At 31.1% G+C, this 21,327-nt stretch overlaps 3 protein-coding genes across 3 annotated transcripts; 1 reads left to right on the top strand and 2 right to left on the bottom strand.

Annotated features, from left to right (window-relative positions):
• Positions 1 to 13,341: 13,341 nt before the first annotated feature.
• On the bottom strand, positions 13,342 to 14,835 carry LOC136777875 (putative nuclease HARBI1). The gene is made up of 4 exons (XM_066734455.1): positions 14,661 to 14,835; positions 14,414 to 14,597; positions 14,080 to 14,347; positions 13,342 to 13,869 (listed from the first exon to the last, which is right to left on the bottom strand). Exons 1-4 carry the CDS (start codon positions 14,833 to 14,835, stop codon positions 13,342 to 13,344), a joined length of 1,155 nt encoding a protein of 384 aa, XP_066590552.1.
• A 3,244-nt stretch (positions 14,836 to 18,079) lies between these two features.
• LOC136777874 (uncharacterized) lies at positions 18,080 to 18,732 on the top strand. The gene is made up of 2 exons (XM_066734454.1): positions 18,080 to 18,116; positions 18,200 to 18,732. Exons 1-2 carry the CDS (start codon positions 18,080 to 18,082, stop codon positions 18,730 to 18,732), a joined length of 570 nt encoding a protein of 189 aa, XP_066590551.1.
• Positions 18,733 to 19,346: 614 nt separating this feature from the next.
• LOC136777873 (putative nuclease HARBI1) lies at positions 19,347 to 21,222 on the bottom strand. The gene is made up of 3 exons (XM_066734453.1): positions 21,084 to 21,222; positions 20,605 to 20,761; positions 19,347 to 20,160 (listed from the first exon to the last, which is right to left on the bottom strand). The coding sequence occupies exons 1-3, from the start codon at positions 21,220 to 21,222 to the stop codon at positions 19,347 to 19,349; spliced, it is 1,110 nt and encodes a 369-aa protein (XP_066590550.1).
• Positions 21,223 to 21,327: the final 105 nt, after the last annotated feature.

Raw genomic sequence — 21,327 nt, 5'->3', positions numbered from 1 at the left:
AGCTTAATTTGCTCTACTATTTCCGGCCGTGTAAAAGTTACTTTTATTAAATCTACTAAATGATCTACAGACTGAATACTCACATTATGCTCAGCGAAATAACTTGCTAATTTAATTTCTGCACTTTTCACTAAATCACTAATATTCAAATTTTCTTCCGACGAACAAGAACTTGTAGGCGCGTCATTATTTTCCACCGAACTATAATTATTATCCATCACCCACAAATGACTTTCACTTTCAGCATGCTTTTCTAAAACATTTTTTCTATTTGACAAAACCCTTTTACATGCATTGCAAAAAGCCTGATTATCCCGATTTACTAACGACGGACTAAACTTTTTATTTGACAACCACGAATAAACAAAATTTCTAACACCACCACTACTACTACAGCCTTGCATTTGGTCCGCGGAATCCATAATAAATTTCGAAAATTACTACAGACACTGTAAAATCACTTTTATTATCCCGTAAATTTATTAACGATCCGTATTAAATGATACCAAATGCAAGACTGATTAAGTTACTTTAAATTAGATGGAAAGTTAACGGGTACTTCGTTATTGTTTGTAAACAAACGGCATTTGCCAGTTAACTTTTGATTAATTTTGCAGACTGTCAAAAAATTTTCAATAATTTTATGTATCTAGCATATCTATTACTAACAGTCAGAAGGACTTTCAAATGTTTTATATAATTGTTATATAATATATGCGAAAGAGGCTTTTACCATTATTACAATAATTAACAATTTAAAAAAAAAAGATTTATTTATCAACATATAAAAGCTTAGTGTAATGGAATCAATGGTTCATTTCATATAAAATAATGATAACAATGATAAATTGGACTAATTAATTGTTTTATTTCTTTTATTTATACATATTAGTACAAATTTGCTTAATTATTCAATAGGAAATCGAATATACTTATTACTGACAAAAATGATAAAAATGGTGTTTAAATTTATATATATAATTTTCAGACACCGCTTATTAAAAAGAAAATCCGAAATTCTAGAATTGAAATCTTATTTATATCTGTTTATAAATGTATTAAAAAGTTTATTTATATATTTCACATATTTATACATAAACTACATATTCCCTACTAATTAAGAAACATACTACTGCAGTTTCGACGTATATATCTTATTTCCAGAAAAATTAAGGAAAACCTGTAAATTCATACATATATATGTCCGTCGATAAGAGCGATAAAGCTTCGAAATTGGATTGGTTTAGTTCATGTGTTCTGTCAATTTAATAATCCCGCTTTCGTTTGATAAACGCGTATTAAACTAACATTAAACTAACAAATAGTTTGTGTTAAATGATTTAAGTGCATTAAAAACATGTTTAGTTTGTTCAGCAGTATATAGAACAGACCTGAAATAAGATAAACATTGATTGCATAAAAATATTCAGATTGTGCTGTTTTAGGTTAAATTTGTTAATTGAAAAGTGTTTCTTTTGTGATTTCCTTTCTACGACGATTGCATAAAAGCATGAGTTATCAGGACATTATATATTTACATTGTTTACTCAATCTAATAATGTGATTGGCAGAATAGTGGAAATGTGAATTTTCAATTGGATAAGGAAAATGGGGAATGATGAAAATGGTGCAGCAGTACAAGCTATTTAGATGAGTATTAAAAATTAATTATTTATGGCTTGAAATAAATCAAGATTCTTTGTGTTGTGTTTTCCGTTACAGGTAATGTAGAAAAATGTGAATGTTTCTTCAAAATGTAAGGATTAACAACTATAGAGGACCAGGATACCATTAATTATGACAGCTTGGACATGGTAATTAGTCTTTCGGTCAAGATATTACTCCAACCAAGGAATATCCAGGTAAATAATTCTGCATTTAACAATAATAGTAATTAAGGAACGCCAAATGAGAATAGCTTAGAAGTGTTCTAGCTAACCTATTAATATTTGCAGCATTTTCTCCATCGCCAAGTATGATTGGTACATTGTGGAAATGTGAATCTTCTATTGGATTAGGAAAATGGTGCAGCAGTATAAGCTATTCAGATGAGTATTAACTAATAATCATTTAGAGCTTTTAGTTTGATACAAGATTCTTTATGTTATGTTCTGCATTACAGATTGTGTTGAAATGTGCCTAGGATTTGGAATACACAAAAAGGCTTATCAACTGAGGACCACAGTAACATAGATTGACAGCTTGGAAGTGGTATTTTGTGCTTGAGTGAAGGCGTTACCCTAGTCTTTGAATATTCAGGTAAATAATTCTGTAATTCATAGTAATAGTAATTACTTATAGAAATGTCTACCAAATCAGAGTACCGTAGCAGTGCTAGTTAACAGTAGTTAATATTTGCAGAATCTCCTCTGTCAAAACTCTCAGATCTGGATGGAAGGATAATATTTATTTTGCTTGATGGAAGAATTAAAGGTAAACCAATAATTATCAACATTTGTAAATTTTATTTATCTCATCTTAATTATAAGTGTTTGTAGTAACATTTGTATAAAAACAAAAAAATAAACAGAAAATAAAAATTTTTAAATATTTTGTCGAGGGGCACCTCGAACACTAGCTACGTTCCCTAAGCCGGCTGCGAGAATCGTTCTACGCATGCGCCAGATTGTGCCAAGTCTGGCAGCTCTGGCGCCAGTTGGTCGTGTGGGTGACCAACAACCCAGCGATAACATAGGGGTCTTACCCCGCCATTCCAATCGTATGCATTCTCCAATGGGCTGATTGATAGTGCATAGAGGACGGTACGGAAGCCTGGTTTGCTCAGTGTGCTAGGTCGTGGAGAGAGGGGAGGGTCCCTTACAGGTAGCCCGAGCCTCGCGACAATAGACACACTCTCCCACCCACCCACTCACACATGTGAGGGGAGGTGAGGAGACGAGAACATTATCGAGATCTTTTCTCATAGGGGACTGTCAGGGTGGAGCATCCCCGCAATGCCCAAGTCCGCGGTGCCATGCGCGTTGCCATGGACTTAGCGGCGGCACCCGGCATGCAGCAGAAACCTACCATACCTGCACAGGTCCCTTATGCATCGATAGCATACAGTGTGTTCGTTGCGCAGGGAGCAAGCTCACCTCACGCACACGGACACACTCATCGGTGAGCCGGTGTGGTGTACGTCCGCCTTGCGCGACGTCCCAGGCCCGACTCCCTCTCTTATTTCCCCCTCCTCAGGGGACTAGAGAATTCGACTTTTCGCAGGAGTCCCTGTGCCCACTTCTCCTCGTCTCAAGCCGCCAAGTTACTTGGCACAGCCCTGCCTTGCTCGCTTGGTCGGCTTGGACTTTTAAGTGGAGCGCCGGTCTTTTCATCCGGTCTTCTGACGGTCCACAGGGATGTTCCTAGACGGTACTTCCTGTCCACTCGGAAACCTATGCACCGAGTCGGTAATGTAGGGTTTGAAATAACCACTACTAATCGTTAGCTTCTCTTTAATTTCTTTATTAAATCCGGTATCTTGATACGTAACGAGAGAACCTCGTTACACCCAGAACGAAATTACGAAACTCCAATTTCTGAGTATCGTCGAGCAGGACAAGAGTCTGTCACTTACTTTTCGCGCCTGGAAACTTTACGAGTATCCGCTACTGCCCAAGTCGCAGCGACACACGTGGTCCGTGAAAGCGTCCACGCAATTGGAGAAGCCGCGATACGTCATTCTGGCGTTCAGAACGAACAAAAAGAGTAGTCAGCATGAGGATGTGCTCAAATTTAATCATTGCAAATTACTCGATGTCAAACTCTATCTGAATTCTGAATCTTATCCGTACGATCGTCTCGACACTGATTTCACGAAATCCCGCTATTCCGTCCTCTACGACATGTATGTAAAGTTTTTCACCTCCTATTACGCTGGTGAGAAACTCGCGAGACCCATGCTCGACTATACGGACTTTTTGACGTACGGGCCGCTCTTCGTCATCAACTGCTCGCGTCGGAACGAGTCCATAAAAACCGGCACGGTCGACGTCAAACTCGAGATCGATTGTATGGAAATCATTCCGGATAATACTACAGCCTATTGTTTAATCATACACGATAAAATTGTACAATATATTCCTCTTACGAATATTGTTAGAAATGTAAGTTAAAAAAATAAGAAAAACAATTTTTATTAAATAAATATATAATAAACAACAAATTTATTCATTATATTTTTTGGATACAAAATACCTATCAAACTTTAGACTTATATTCCACATTGTGATATTTTCCTCCTCTGTATAGCATTATTAAATTATTGGCTGCTGCAGCCTTTTGTAGCTGCTGCAGCTGCTCCGTATCTTCCACCAATTTTGCCATTCTCCCAGGCAAGAATATCCAATCGGCAGTTGACAGCTTTACAATGATTTTAATTCCATATTTTGTCATAATTTTGTCCACTTCGGAAATATCGTACTCTTGATTTTCCGTCAAGCTATTTAATTTCACAAATTTTTTTGGAATTACGCTTCCCAATGCATTGATTTTATTGAAATTCATTTTTATCTCTATGAAAAAAAAATTATTAGTCTCATTAAAGTTAAAAACTCAATTAAATAATGCATGTACTAATCGAATGAAAAAAAAATGTTTCCTTACCTTTATTTTTTATTATGTAAAAACAAAAGAAGTTTTTTCTAACACACTTAATCTCTTTCTTTTCTTCGATACGTCTGACACTACTGGATCTGCTTTGCAGAATAAGTTTTACAGACTGAAACTTTTTCTTCTTCTGCTGTTCACTTGACTTCTTTGCAAATGATATTATCGTATGTTAAGCGTATTTAATTTCAATGTTTTGGAAGGGGTAATTTTCTTTTCTTTCTTGCGATGCGTGTCCATTGTGATTGACCTATAGGTTTATAACACAATAGGATAAAATATCTATACGGGGATTATTCAGAGGGTATAGTGTATCCTTTTTGATTAAGAAAGAATGTACTCCTAAGTGCTATCAAATGTAACTTTATATTTAACAAATGAACGACAAAGACTTTCTCTCGACGAGATTTCTTCAGAGGCTTCATTCAGTCGTCGAACATTCATCAGTGCGGTATAGATTGTAACGTAAAATTTAAAAAAAAAAAATGGAAAGTGAACGGAGTTTTGTGACAAAAAATCTAGTAGAGGAGGATGAAAATCCTGTAGAATTGATGCAGGATTATATCAAAAGAATTAACGATTCTCACAATCGTTATTTTGAAGAATATGAAGCGATGCTTCATCAGAATATGCACTTGAACTGTAAGTACTTATTTTTATTTCGTTTAAAGACAAAAAAACCCACCCATCCATACAGACTGTTTATGTCGTGATACATGAGATAATGTCAATAAATAGAATCATAAAAAAATTTTACGACACATATTTTTGAAATCTGTTAACTATCCCACTATTTGACCAATTGTTTTTTTATTCAAAACGAAGAATAACGAAAAAAATTAATTTTTTTCTGTTATTTTTTACCAGCCATTGATTTAGAGGAGAGGGAGGAAGAAGAGGAGAGGGAGGAGGAGGAAGAAGAAGAAGAAGAAGAGAAGGTGATTTTTGTAAGTATACTTGCTTTGTAAAATAGTTATTACAATATACAAAAAAATAACAAAATGTTTTCAAATATGTCCCAGGTGAAAAATAGTGGTACACAAACGGAACCTATTTCCGCAATAACAGAGGCTACGCAAATGGAACCTGTGATAGATCTAACGCCACATTATTGGTGTACAAATTGCAAAAATTATGGTCACCTGCATATTAATTGCTCACTTCCAGAGTGGTGTACCATTTCCAGAACATACGTACATCATGCCATAGAATCTAAGAAAAACTTCTAAAAAACAAGCAATGTATTTCAATTAATCGCAGATGCTGATGCTGCTGCAGTTTAGGAGCATTATTATTATTATTATTGTTATTATGTGTATATTATTAAAAATATATAAATTTTAATTAAAAACTCCAACGATCGTTCATTTCGCCACCCCCCATTCTCTTTCTCTTTCTCCTTCTCCTTCTCTTTCTTTCTCTCTTTCTCTCTCTAAGGCGTCCACTGCTTAACGTAAGAGGGGGGGAGGTCACATGTGTACCCCACACCAAAGGAATTTAACGTGGGTGTTTTCTCTCTTTCTCTCTTTAAGGCGTCCACTGCTTAACGTAAGAGGGGGGGGGGGGTCACATGTGTGTACCCCACACCAAAGGAGTTTAACGTGGGTGACACACAATGCGCACAACCGCACGAGGAGAGGGGGCAATTCCCCTACTTCCCTTCCACCCGCGGGACCCCGACCCCCTCGCCCATCGGTCTCAGCCGAGGAGTGGGGCAATTCCCCTACTTCCCCTACCCCCGCGGAACCCCGATCCCCTCGCCACCCGGTCCCAGAATCCCCTTAGCCACACTATTAATAATATATATTAATATTGAAAAAATATCACAGTCAACACATTGAATTTATTGATATTTGTAATGCATTCTGCATAAATGAACTTCATAATTAATGCCCCGGATACTTGTTTAATGTTTTCAGTTTCACTATAATAAAAGTTTGATTAAATCTTTCATAATCAATAAACATACTTTCAACATATAAAAATAATTAAGTGTTCGAGATTGGGAGGAGAACAAGATGTTGAGAAGTAGATTCCGCATTTTCTGTTATATCTCCCATCTCTCTTGCACTCGCAGTAGACGGCTAGACCGACAGCGTCTAGCCGCTCCAGCGTTGCCAAGTGTAGTATAATTATACTACCGTAGTATAATTTTCCTATAGCGTAGTATCCTCAGGATACTACGCTACAGTTTCTGTTCCCTGCGGGATCCTACGCTATAGTTTCTGTTCACTGCGGGATCCTATGCTACAGTTTCTGTCCTTGCGGGATACATTCGTTTACGATGGTTGATAGGGAATTGGATTCAGATTGGCTTGGGTGCAAAAATCCAACCTACGGCCGAAGACAATGAAATTCCCTAGATCCCCGAATCCTGCGTGTCCGGAAACGTAATCGGATTTGAGATTGATAAAGTGCAGATTGGTGCAAATCGAGAATAACAAGCGCATGCGCGAAGTCAGATGTAAGTGATACGATAATATTTAAATATTAATTGATAACCAATTTTAACATTTGTTTTATAAAAAATACAGAATAATGGATTATCTTTTACAAATTTGGGATATAATATTTGAAAGTGACGATGAGGAAGTACAAGATGAAATATTGTATCTTTTGCAAAAGCAAGATCGGCAGAAACATTTAAGAACACAGCATTTTTTTACAAACATTGTAATGTATTATTCGTTTACAGGTGTGATATATCAATTTCTAAATTTCCTTTATAATTTTCTTGGAATCAAATATAATGCTGTATGAATGAATTATCAATTTTATTTATTATTTAGATTTCAAGTATCATTTTCGTTTATCAAGATGTACCTTTGAAAGAATATTAGAAAAAATTGGACCTTGTATAGTCAGAAGAGCTGGCTGCCCCCGTGTACAACCAGATAAACAATTTTCAATGACTTTATGGATGTTGGGAAACCAGGAAGTTTATAGGAAAGAAAAACAATCTTCTTATATCCCCTACAGTTATATAAACAATAAAATTAATTATATCTGTTTATATTATAGATCTGTTGCCGACCGATTCGGAGTAGCCAAGAGCACATTATGGGAGTGCGTTTATAACGTAGTCTTCGTTCTGCATAACCATGTTCAGGAGTTATAAAGTGGCCACAAGAAAGGCGATTATTACAAAACCAGAATACATTTTTGGCTATAGATAATTTCCCTGGAGTAGTGGGAGTGATTGATGGGTCACACATCCCTATTAGTGCTCCAACAGAATATTTAAATTCTTATATCAATAGAAAGGGGTTTCACTCCATATTATTGCAAGGTATTTGCGATAGTGAAATGAAATTTATTGACATTTTTATTGGTTATTGCGGGAGTTGTCATGATGCACGTGTGTGGAATAATAGCGACATAAAACAGGCAATTGATGAGAATATATTTCGTTTTTTTCCTGAAAACACGCATTTAATCGGCGACTCAGCTTACCCATTATCCACCTACTTGTTAATACCGTACAAAGTGACTCCTGTAAAAATCAATTTTAACAAAAAATTATCTAAAACAAGGATAATTATAGAAAGGACTTTTGGCTTATTGAAAGGCCGTTTTAGGAAATTAAATTTCGTTTATATGAAAATACTGACATGATTCCTGCCCTTATCTTAGCTTGTTGCATTTTGCACAATATGTGTATCGATAATGAAGACGGTGATAGTTTCGATACAAATATAAATGAGGATGAAGAAAATATACATAATGCAGATGTACTTTACGAAAGTGATATTTTTTTAGAAGGTATATAGTAGTAAAAGAGATCTTATTGCTAATTTATTAAATGAATAAATCTTTCTGTTTTATTTGTAATATAATTAATGTATTTATTATATTGAAATATGATTTTTTTAAAAAATAATGTTTATCTTGAGTTACTTAATTATTATCACATATTTTATCACAAAACTTGATTCAATATTTACTATTAGTAGCAGTAGATGCTATCTTTTATGAAGAAGACACCGCTTAACATTCTGCAGCACTATATAATGGTGCACGACTATTTAATGACTAGCCTTGTTAATTCGATGAAGTTAGTTTTCATATTCACCCAATTTAAAGAATCCGGTAACACTTTTTCCAGCAGCATATTAGAAACCATGCAAGATTTCAAGATATTCTTGATTAATTGCAGAGCGTGGTTCCGTATTTGGCTTGTAAACATTTCAAGTATATTGATGACATGCAATTAAAGAAAAAGTTTCTTTTTTTAAAGTCTTGAGAGTAGATGGATAAATCAAAGGACTGATAAAATAAACTGTTTTATATGACCTTTGTTTTTACTTAGTCCTGAAAAAGTAAATATACATTTATTATTTATTAAGCATGAAAAATAATTAACCAAAAATAATAGGCCTTGAAAGGTAAATTAGTCTTACTCTATTAAATGCATTACTTCTTTCATACAACTTTAAAAATTTGTTCTTTATTTCCAAATTTTCTTTATGATGAAGTTCCTTTTGGGCTATTAATTTTTCTAATAATGACTCACTTTTAGAATGTGATCACTTCCTCACATTACGATTGAATAAACCTTCACTACAACATTCTTTTCCAGTGGAAGGTAAATTTTCTTTGTTAGAATTTGCAAGGCGACAGTTTCTAAACCATTTGGTAGAAGAATCTAGTGACACTAGCCTAAATTCTGGCATAGGTATTACTATCTCTGCAATAGTTTCATAGAACTCCCATGTTATGTTTGCTGCTCCTGTTTGATTTTTATTGTCATGTATATGTTTGTATTGTTATATACATATAACTACTTAAACTACTTTTCTCTATTAACTAGCCAATAACTAGAACTAAAACATTTAATTCATAAAAGTTAGTTAATTCAAAAAGGCTCCGGTTGCATTCTAATCAAGAGCCGTGTGGCGTCATTCGTATGCAACCTGAACCTCTTTCTTAGGCAACAGTACTTCTCTGTTGCCAGGGCCTCAGAGCGCGCGTGGCTAAAAATCTTAGTCAGCTATTAGAACAATCGTCTTATTGACGCACGGTTGACTTAGTAACCACTGACGCACGATCGATTCCCTAAAACCATACCATATATGGTCATGAGAATCGATGCATTTTGAGGCAACGACTTGACTGCTCGGTTCCTGACCGATCAGTCCAGGCCCAGCAGTAACTAGAACAAGTCATCTGACTTTAACCGAGCATTAGCTCCCAAGTTACTCTAATCTCAATCTAACTTCAATTAGATAATCTTTTTATTTAAAACCTCTAAAAACCTGTATAACTATAATTTATTTTTATAACTCAACATTGTAAAATAACTCTACAAGGACTGAATAAATTTAGTTGTACCAAAAGTACTTGAATTAGTTTGTCACGGTGTGAACCCATAACAGTATCTTTGTTTATGGTTTATCCACTTAGTGACACATTGATCTCCGGTTACCAAGTATCCATATTCTTTTAATGCATCAGAAATATTATTCCAAAATCTTTTTTGGAAACAATTTTTTTATGTAAGACAGTAGAGTCTTTTTTTATTTTACTCAATAATAATTTGGTAGTATTTCCATCCCAAACAAATTTATGATTCGTTTGGTTATCATAAAATTCGGGATCATCGTTTAATTGTTCTTCCATCTGAAAGATTTATATCAATTACAATTATGAATTAGTGATAAATAATTAAATGATGGAATATTTGTTGTTAATAATAAAAATTGTTTAGTTGAGTTTGTGGCCTTAACCTATTATTTTCCTCTAATGGTAAAGGTCTGAAATAGTATAATTTTAAACCTTTATAGCTGTCTTCTATCATTTTATTGGTAGACACATTTTTAACTAATATTTAAATATTATCATTACCTTTAAATTTTCCTTCACGCGTAAGTTTACAGTCTCTCTCATCAAGAATGTCAATCTCAAATCCGATTACGTTTCCGGACACGCAGTATTCGGGGATCTAGGGAATTTCATTGTCTTTGGCCGTAGGTTGGATTTTAGCAACCAGACCAATCTGAATCCGATTCCCTATCAATCATCGTAAACGCTTAATTATGGGCGCGTTCCGTTATTTACTGTGAGTACTTAAAGTAAAATTAATACCGTTCCGCTATAGCTTACAGTATACTCATAAGTTGCTGCAAGAGTTCTAGGGAATATTCATGACGTCACGAACTTACTAGCACTTCCTACTGTAACTACTGTAGTTTTCGAGGTGAGGCAGTTAGAGTAAACTTTGAAGATGGGTTTTAAATGAGTGTAAAATGGCGGTAACAATGAATCCTATGAAGGAGAATGTCATTTTAATAGACAAATTTGAAAATCAATACGCAGTTTATCTTAGTCCTGCAAAGATTTTGAAAGCCAGAACAGGTATTTAAATAATTATTATTAATTAATTTTATTTAACGTAATAAATATGTATTAAACTTTTCATGATTTTAAAGTCATGTAAGATATATGCTCTTATATTTGTTACAAATAATAAATTTTCATAATATTTATGTTTTTTAATAGATACTCAATATTACGAATCAATATTAGCTGTGGCGAAAAATAATTTCGAAATTCAAAGTATGAATGAAGATGAATATGAAGCTGACAACGCTGGTAATCCTGAAGGTAAAGAAAGCCGTTACTTCTATAGATTTCTATTTATTAAAGCTTAACTGTTTATGTACTTCTCTGTTTATAGATAACGAAATAATATTACAAACAGGAACAAATAATGCTCATATTCAAAATATTGATGTTATGCAAGAAAATAAAAATGACAGCAATGATTCATCTGTTATTGAGAGTAAGGCTTTAATATATTAATTAATCCATATAATATATTAATATTTCTAATTTTATACATTTGGTGAAGGTAATATCAACAGCAATAATTTTAATAAGAATGATCATTATATTTGGTCTGAGTCAGAAACCTTATTACTAATAAGTATTTATAAAGAACATAAAGATATCCATAAAGGGTCTATGAAAAGTTTATGGAATAACATTTCTGTTAAAATGATGGAAAAGGGATGTAAAATAAGTAGTGAAAAATGTTGCAGTAAAATTCAAGCTTTAAAAAGACAGTATAAAAATGTTATTGATCATAACAAGACCTCTGGAGAGTCTCGCAAAAAATGGAAATATTTTGAGGTAAATAGAAATGTTTTCGCTTATGAAATAATAGACATTTCATTTAAAATTTTTTTTATGAGTAATACTCTCTATTTTGACAATGTAATCATAAAACCAATATATTGTTCCATAAACCTTAAAGTCCATACTTGTTTAGCTCTAGTGTTATAATATAATTGTTATGTGTACTTTCAGTAGTACATTTTGCTGTGAAAGAAGGAAGAAATATTTGTAAAGAAAGAAAGAGAGAGAGAGAGGGGTGAAAAATATTCTACTGATTTGTTTTAACATAAATTTTTAAAATTCAGGTCTTACAAGAAATATTTCATAAGCAGCCCTGGGTAGAACCACTAAGTGTCGCTGGATCATCTGTTGTTGATAATAATACTACAAAAGAAAGTAATAAACTTTTTTTAATACTATAATCCTTTATACCACATGATATTAAGGTTAATTCTGTATGATTTAATTTCCAGAAACAATTAAGAGAAGAAAAACTAATTTAGTAGAAAGTTTATTAGAAGAAAAGAAAATAAAAAGAAAAAATACTGAAAGAATGCATTATGAAAAAATGAAGAGATTTGACAGCATAGAAAATTTATTGAGCAAGCTAATTGAACGTGAGAGAACATAGCATTAAGATTTATAAGATTGTTTTTAAGAAGGCCAAAGATATTCAGACTATTTATTAATATTAGGAAATTGATGTTCTTATAAAGTGATATTAATACAATTATGATACTATATTAACAAAATTACATATTTATAGTAATAGTTTATAAACAATTGTAGTTACCAATTTAACTAAATAATAGTTTGCTACTATAATTATAACGAGTATATTAAGAGAGAGTTATACATAAATACATATTTCCTTGAAATATGCATAAAAACGTGCATTTACAAGTTCGCTGTTCTAAATAAGAATTGTTAATACTATTATAGGAGTGTAAAAAATTGTTTTTAAAAGCTTGACATTTGTCATAAGACGATCCTAAAGTACCATTAATCTTTCGTTATATATATGTTAAGTAAATTGCAAAGTTTATCTCAAAAAGTATACTTATTAATGTTAAGATTTATTATAACCAGTTATAATGTTACTACTTTTGTTATTTTAAATAAAATAACTTTTAATGAAGTGCACACACAGGAAATATTACATTTTTATTATAACATATATTATTTTGCAGTTTTTTCAATAATATTTACAAAAGAGCTCAACATAAATAACAAACATGTATAAATGTAATTTGCAGAAATCAATCACTATAGATACCAGGGTCATCTTTATTATCATTTATATGATTTGGCATTTCGTGAAGTATTTGATTATATTTATGATAAATAAAAATTTCAGCTTTATGAAAATTTATAAAATTATAAGTTATAATAAGCATATGAATAAAAATAGAAGGAGATATATTTAAACAACAAATAGATATATTTAATGAATGCAAAATTTACCTTAAAATTTTATTTACAAAAATTTAAGTACAGTCACGGTTATCTGTTTAATTTTCTGTAGCAGTAGGCTTTGTCATAATATAAAATCATAATTTACAATAAATGTCACCTTTTTGATCATTCGCGTCTTTTATATAATATTTTACACAAATAAAATTAATTGTTTAAAAGAAACATTATCTCGTTACGCTTAATGATCCTTTCTTGCTTCAAAGAATTATCAAATCCAGTGTTATCACTATTCTCAATGCTATCACTACACTCTCTTATAACTAAATTAATATCTATTTCGTCATTTTGTAAAACACAAATATTATGTAGAATGCAACATGCTACTACGTAACGTGGAATTAAATCTGTCCGTGTCATAGGAAGCGTATCAAGGATACTTCTCCATCTTCCTTTTAAATGTCCAATTGATCTTTCTACAATCATTCTCGCAGAAGAATGTATAGCATTGTAATTTATTTGTGCTTCTGTTAAATGTCCATTATTTTTAAATGGTACCATTATGTATTTACAGATGGAATAAGCTGCATCACCTAATATATGGCCATTGTCAGGGAAATTATTTTCATTCAGCAGTTTAGGGAATCCAGATAGTTTAAATACCTGCATGTCGTGAACTGAGCCCACTTGTCCGCAATAAACGTGGGTAAACTTTAAATTTTTATCACAGACAACCTGATGCATAAAATATATATGAAAACAAAGCTTATAGTTGTTCCATATATAATTAATTTCACATAATACACATTATATAGTATCTAATGCCTTATATCTAGCCGCATGTACACGTCTCAAACATATGTCAAATCATAGGTTTGCAAAATGTCAAAAAAGATACGTTTACATAATATGTGTTACATGAAATCAAATAATAATATATATTACTTGGAGTTGTATAGAATAGTCGCCTTTTCGATTAATGTATGCTTCAGCATTTTGTTTCGGAGCTACAATTTTTATATGGGTACCATCTATTGCCCCAATAACATTAGGAAATTTATAAGTCCTTTCCATATTGACGTAGGTTCTTCTGGCTTCGTCCTCTGATGGCCTATTTATAAATTTATGTAAGTACACATTTAATGCCCTTACCACTCTTCTTACAGCTCTCCATGCTGTTGCTCTTCCAACACCAAATCTATCACTTACACACCTATTAAATTCAAAAACATGAAATAATAGCTTAAAAAATTTAGTACTTATTAAGTGAGATATATACCTAAATGAATTTGGGGTGCTTAATACCCAAATTGCAATTAATGTTTGCTTCTCAGGTGTCAATGGGTTTCTCCCAAATTTTTCTGAATTCTTTTCCAGATGAGGATACAGCAGTTCCAAAAGGAATTTAAATGTATTCCTTGTTATTCTAAAATAAAAATTAAAAATTTTTGTTATTGAACAATCTAGAACGTGATGTCAAATATATTTAATAATTATAATTTACCTAAAATGAGACTTAAAATCACTCTCTGAATAATTAGGAACAATTTCTTGAAAATAATTCATGATTCTTACTCTTGGTACACAATGTCTTTCATGTACTTGTAAAATTTCTTCATCTGATTCACTGCTTGAGCTGCTGCTATTAAGTAAATCCAATAATGCTGTAGTAATTGTTGCAATTACAGTTTTTAATTCCATAATTTCAAAATGTAAATCAGTAAATTATATAATTACTAATTAATTTTATATTAGCTTATTTCAAATTAATTAGCTATGAACTGCTGTCCTACTGTCAACACGCCACAAATATACTGCCCTATTATATACTTATGACTTTCACATACATATATGAGATTTAATTTTAAATGTGTTACATATGTATTATACAACTAACTGGTATTTTAAATTTTAACGACAATAAGCATCCGAATAAAAATTTTAAAGGAGTAAAATAAATATTTTCGTTCATATACCTCACTTTAAAAATAGCGCTCAAAAAAGCCGCAAGTGTCGCAAGTGATGAGTTGCTGAACTGCGTTCCTTTATACATTTTAAGTAAAGCAGATTACAGTATTTTTGAGTAAGAAAAGTAAAACGGAACCGCTTCTGCAATTTACTGTGTGACGTCATCCTGAATGTACTCGTAGTAAATAACGGAACGCGCCCTATGTATGTATGTACGTTTTGGCCATTAATCTTGAGTCAAGGCGAGGGGAAGTTAGAATCAGAGGGGCGAGGGGATTTCTAGGGAGTTTGTCCGTCGCTGTCAAATGGCGCGATTAACCCTCAATTTTGTATCATCAACAAAAATATTTTCGGAAAACGATTGTGGAAAGGAGGAAGGATTCTAATAAATAACAGAGAAGACAAAATATATCAGATGAGTATAAATTAATAAAAAAAATGAAAATTATTGTGAATTTTTAAGAAAATATACTTTGTGGTTATTTTATTTTTGTTACAGTTGAAATCCGGTTATAATGACTTTCAATTAAGGAAAAAAGTAATTATAGACTAATAAATGAAAAAGTATTAAAACATGAAGCACTTCTCTGTATGGTCCAGTCATTTCAATAATTGTGACTTAATGTTATAATAGTGAATGTGTAAGCTACTAGTGCATATACAACAAACTCTTATTGTAAATTAAATAATCTTGTATGACAATGTTTTAATTGCTATTATTTTAAATTAAAGCTAGTTTAATGAACATATTTTTATTTCATCCCTTTCTCAAAATTCTAAACACACATGGTAATTACCTATTCTTGTAGTAGTCATATATTCGTTAAATTACATACAAAATTACAACTGTTTTATATTTGTAAAGCATAGCTGTTTGTTGCAATGATTTTTATTATTCAATGTGAGACAAATCGCATTTTGTTTAGGCAAATGTCTTATTTATCCGCCATATCCTTCCATATCTTATGCGACATTTATTTGACTCCGTTGCACTATTTTCTTCCAGTCTATATCATATAACATTAATTTTCTAATCATTTATACATACACACAGATCTGATAATACTGCTGATCTGCAATTATTTTTGTAATAGTTGAAATGATTGTTAACCATTATCTTGTTTAATTTGTAAAATGGACATTTGAATGATGCTATTAAAATTTGGCAACTTTTCTGCGAGATATGTTCTCATAATATTTGTGAAGATAAAGTTCTTTAAAAGGTATATATATACTGCTGAGTTCATCTTGTTTCCAGCTTTAAATAGTTTTCCAACTACACGCATGGATATCTATTTTGAATATAGAATACATATTTCATTACATCTATTATGATATTGTTAAGATTGACAGAAAGATATCAATTCTTTGAAAATGATATATTATATATCTAGTAACTGGATTAATTAAGGTTTTAGAACAGATAAATTTCACAAACAAATAGGACTAACAAAATATGTTTTATATATTGAGGAAGGATATCCAAATGTGAATTATTTGAAGCTAAAAGCAAGATAAATTCAGCAGTATACTTAAATGTATTGGTGAACAACATCCTCTCAAATTTAAAGAGAAGATATCCTATGAAAGAGATGCCAAACATTATAAGTAAAATAATTAAAGTGTCCATTCTTCAAATTTAATAGAACAATGGTTTACCAATCATCTTGACATTTATAAGATTAATTAGTCAATAGAATAGCTATATCTGAGTGTATATAAAAATAGCAAAAAATTATTGGTATATTTTGAAAACTAAAAAAAAGAACTAACAAGGCAAATAAATGTTACATAAGATATGGAAGGATGTGGCGGATAAATAAGACATTTACCTAAACCCAATACGATTTGTCTCACATTGAATAATAAAAATCATTGCAACAAACAGCTATGCTTTACAAACATAAAACAGTTGTAATTTTGTATGTAATTTAACGAATATATGACTACTACAAGAATAGGTAATTACCATGTGTGTTTAGAATTTTGAGAAAGGGATGAAATAAAAATATGTTCATTAAACTAGCTATAATTTAAAATAATAGCAATTAAAACATTGTCATACAAGATTATTAAATTTACAATAAGAGTTTGTTGTATATGCACTAATCGCTTACACATTCACTATTATAACATTAAGTCACAATTATTGAAATGACTGGGTCATACAGAGAAGTACTTCATGTTTTAATACTTTTTCATTTATTAGTCTATAATTACTTTTTTCCTTAACTGAAAGTCATCATAACCGGATTTCAACTGTAACAAAAAAAAATAACTACTAAGTATATTTTCTTAAAAATTCACAATAATTTTCATTTTTTTTTATTAATTTATACTCATCTGATATATTTTGTCTTCTCTGTTATTTATTAAAATCCTTCCTTCTTTTCCACAATCGTTTTCCGAAAATATTATTTTTCTTGATGATATAAAATTGAGGGTTAATCGCGCCATTTGACAGCTACGGACAAACTCCCTAGAAATCCCTTCGCCCCTCTGTTTCTAACTTCCCCTCGCCACGACGCAAGATTAATGGCCAAAACACGTCCGTTGCCAAGTCCGCCATTTTGAATTACACTACGCTGCATAGTAAGTGGCGAGAACAAAATATACTACTCTACGTGGTATAGGACGTTTACGTTCAGTTACTCGGGCCATGAATCCAGATTAACTAACGCAGTCAGGCAACCTGTTAAAAAATATCACCAGGTTAACCCGAATCTAGTTCCGAGCTTTACGCAAAGAACAATCGGGTTGGTTTAAGAGGATTCGGATGAATTTGTGTCAGACTATAATATAGTAGGACGTCAGTTAACTAATAAGTACTTATAAAAATATTATAAAATTATTTATATATATATATATATATAAAGAATTTTATATTGTTTTTATAAATACTTATTAGTTAACTTTATAATAAAAATACTAAAAACTAGAAGAATATTTAATAGTCATATATATCTACCGCCAGATAATGTCGTTAGAAAATAAAGAAAATAATTTTGCCACTGGTATAAATTGTTAATATATTTTAATTGTAAGTATTAATTTTAATTCAGAAAAGTAATAAAATCAATTTATATATATTATTTAGACGCCAGTAAATATCATTGGGACTCAAAACAAACTAAATTGTTAATTGAAGAGGTTAGAAGTAAATGGAAAAATTTGAGTGAAAAGAACTGTATATCCAAACGAATATGGAAGGAGATCGCTGCAAGCTTTGCACAAAAAGGATATAGCTTCAGTGACGAACAATGTTTAAACAAGTGGAAAAATCTGAAGAAAAAGTATAAAGATATAAAAATTCATAATGATACCACTGGTGCTAATAGGCAGAATTGGATTCATTTTGAGGAAATGGATAATATATTAAAATCATCACCAGAAGTAAATCCTAGTTCTCTTGGTAGTAGTACAAAAGGTTTTTACTATACAATAGGTGATAATGTAGATAAAAACCAAAATGTTTGTTGCGGTGGATCAATGCCTAAATCAAATAGGAAACGCACTGCATGTGAAACAATAACGTTAAAAGATATATACAACCAAAGAGAAAGACACCACTCTGAAAACATGCAATTGAGGGAAAAGATTATTAAATTATTAGAGAGCAAAGAAAATTAAATTTTATTTTTCATAAAATAAAATTGTTGCTAGTATATAGGTAGAAAAGGAATTCGTTTTTTTCTTCAATATCTCATTATTTAGTTTAAAACTATGTTATGGTCAACAAGTGGGAAACTTTTTAATTTAATATTAAGCAAATATATACCTATATAGCGAGAAATGGTTGTTGCTCATTTGGTCTACATAAAATGGAAGCTTTGGAATATATTTGCTATCTTTATAAGAATTATTTTACTACGTTTTGTCATCGTCATGTTAAATAAATATACATAAGAATCATGCATTAGTCGTTTACAATTTTTGTTAATGATCAACATTCTATCTTGTTTAATATGCTTATGTATTTAATGTATGATTTATAGAGAAACCCTATATATGTATGTATAAGTTAGAAATTTAATTGTTAAAGAACATTCAATTTGAAAAAGAATTTATGTTATTAAACATTTTAATAATGGGTGTCGAATACCCAAGTAAGGTTTATTTAATAAATAGTTAACAGTATATTTTCAGTAAGTAATTACAATGTCAAAAGATTACAAATTTATTTTTATAAAATAAACATAAACTTATTGGATATAATTATGCGGTTATTTTTTTTAACTAAACATTTAGTATATTAAATTGGCAATAATTTCTCGTTTTTCTTCTGCACTTTGAAATACATTTTCATGTACATCATCATTTTCATTTTCATCTTCATGTTCATCTTCATCTCTATTATATTCATTCTCATTAACATCTAGTTCAAAAGGTTCAAGTTCGTGCTCTAAACAAATATTATGTAATATACAAGAGGCTAATATGATAAGCGGAATCATTTCTACATTGAACATATAAATATAATTCAGTTTTCTCCATCTACATTTTAACAGACCAAATGTTCGTTCAATTACCATTCTGGTAGAAGATAGCTTCCTGTTGTAATTGATTTGAACATCTGTAAGATGTCCGTTATCTTTATAAGGTGTGAGAAGAACTTTTGTTAATGGGTATGCCGAATCTCCTATTAGATGACTGTTTTTTGGACAGTACCTCTCATTATCATTATCGATAAGTTCTTTTATATGGCTGTATTGCCAAACTCTAGCGTCATGTACGCTGCCGCAATACCCAATAAAAACATCAATAAACTTTCTTTTAGAGTCACAAATTCCTTGTAATATTATCGAATGATAGCCTTTTCGATTAATGTAACTGTTGGGGTAGTTGATAGGGGCACTTATCCGAATATGACATCCATCTATAACACCTACTATACCAGGAAAATTACTTACTTCTTGAAAATTATTTTGATTTTGCATTAATTCTCGATACTGCGGCCATTTTATATAGTCATTAACATGATTTTGTAATACATATGATGTATTAAAAACACATTTCCAGACGGTACTTTTACAGAGATTAAATCTGTCACAAACGGATCTGAGACAAAAAAATTATGTAAGTATTAGTAAATATTAATTATCGTAAATGTATACAATTTATAAACTCTTTATTTTTATCCATTACGTATAAATTTAAACACAACATTAATCCATGTGCAAATTAATATAATCATATATATATATATATATATATATATCATCGATGCTATACTGCATTGAACATTTACATGCTCATAAATATATTAAAGGCCGGTTTTTCCACCTATTGGTAAAATTTATCTGCTTGGTAAAATTTACAAACTGTAGTAAATTCTTTTCAATTTCAAGCATTACCAAACGGATAAATTTATCCAGACGTTTGCCAATAGGTAAAACAACCGGCCCTAACATTTTCAATAATAATTAAATAATTAAAACGAAACAATAAACTCTTAATACATTTATATTAATATAAATGTTTATGCATATCGTGTGTATGTACCTATACACTTCTTGGTTTCCTAATACCCAAAGTGTCACAGCTAATTGTTTCGGTGGGTCTACTTTAGGACCATTAATAGTTCGCAACAGACACGGGCCAATTCTTTGTACTAGCATTTGGAATGTAGGTTTTGAAAGGCGGAAATGTGATTTGAAATCTGAAAAAAATAGTATATATTATACACTATTATTAAAAAAAAATGAGAAAATCTTAGGTAATTCAAAATCAACAGTTCTTTGTCCTCGTTGACTATATACATTTTATATACTTTTTCGTACTTCTGTTTTCATCCCTTTAATAAGTTGGAATTGTACAAATGATATAAAGTATAAAAAACATAGGAAACAAGAGCAGACCTATATTTTTTGGTAAAAACTATCTAATTTAAAAATAATTATAGGTAAATGTTAATATTAAAGACATCTATAGCTGTTAATGAGTCCATTAAGGAACTATGCATAAACATAGGAGTTATTTACCTGATATAGAGTAACGGCATAAAACATTTTCATAATATCTATTAATTCTAATATGCTCCTCTCTAAATGTTATTTGTGTCAAATCAAAATCGTCCCCGTCGCTTTCTATTAATATGCTCAGTATATTTGAAACGTCCATATTATATAAATTAAAAAGAACTACTTTCTGCTAAAACGAACGGCCTATTATTAAACAAAAATAATTGTCATTGCGGTCTGACACAACTACATTTAAATCTCCTTC

Source organism: Prorops nasuta, unplaced genomic scaffold, assembly GCF_024137725.1.
Source record: "Prorops nasuta isolate Cenicafe-Biocafe unplaced genomic scaffold, Cenicafe_Pnas_1.2 PNAS00012, whole genome shotgun sequence".
Taxonomy (NCBI): Eukaryota; Metazoa; Arthropoda; class Insecta; order Hymenoptera; family Bethylidae; genus Prorops; species Prorops nasuta.
Note: the sequence above shows the minus strand (reverse complement) of the source record. Positions and strands in the feature narration are given on the sequence as shown.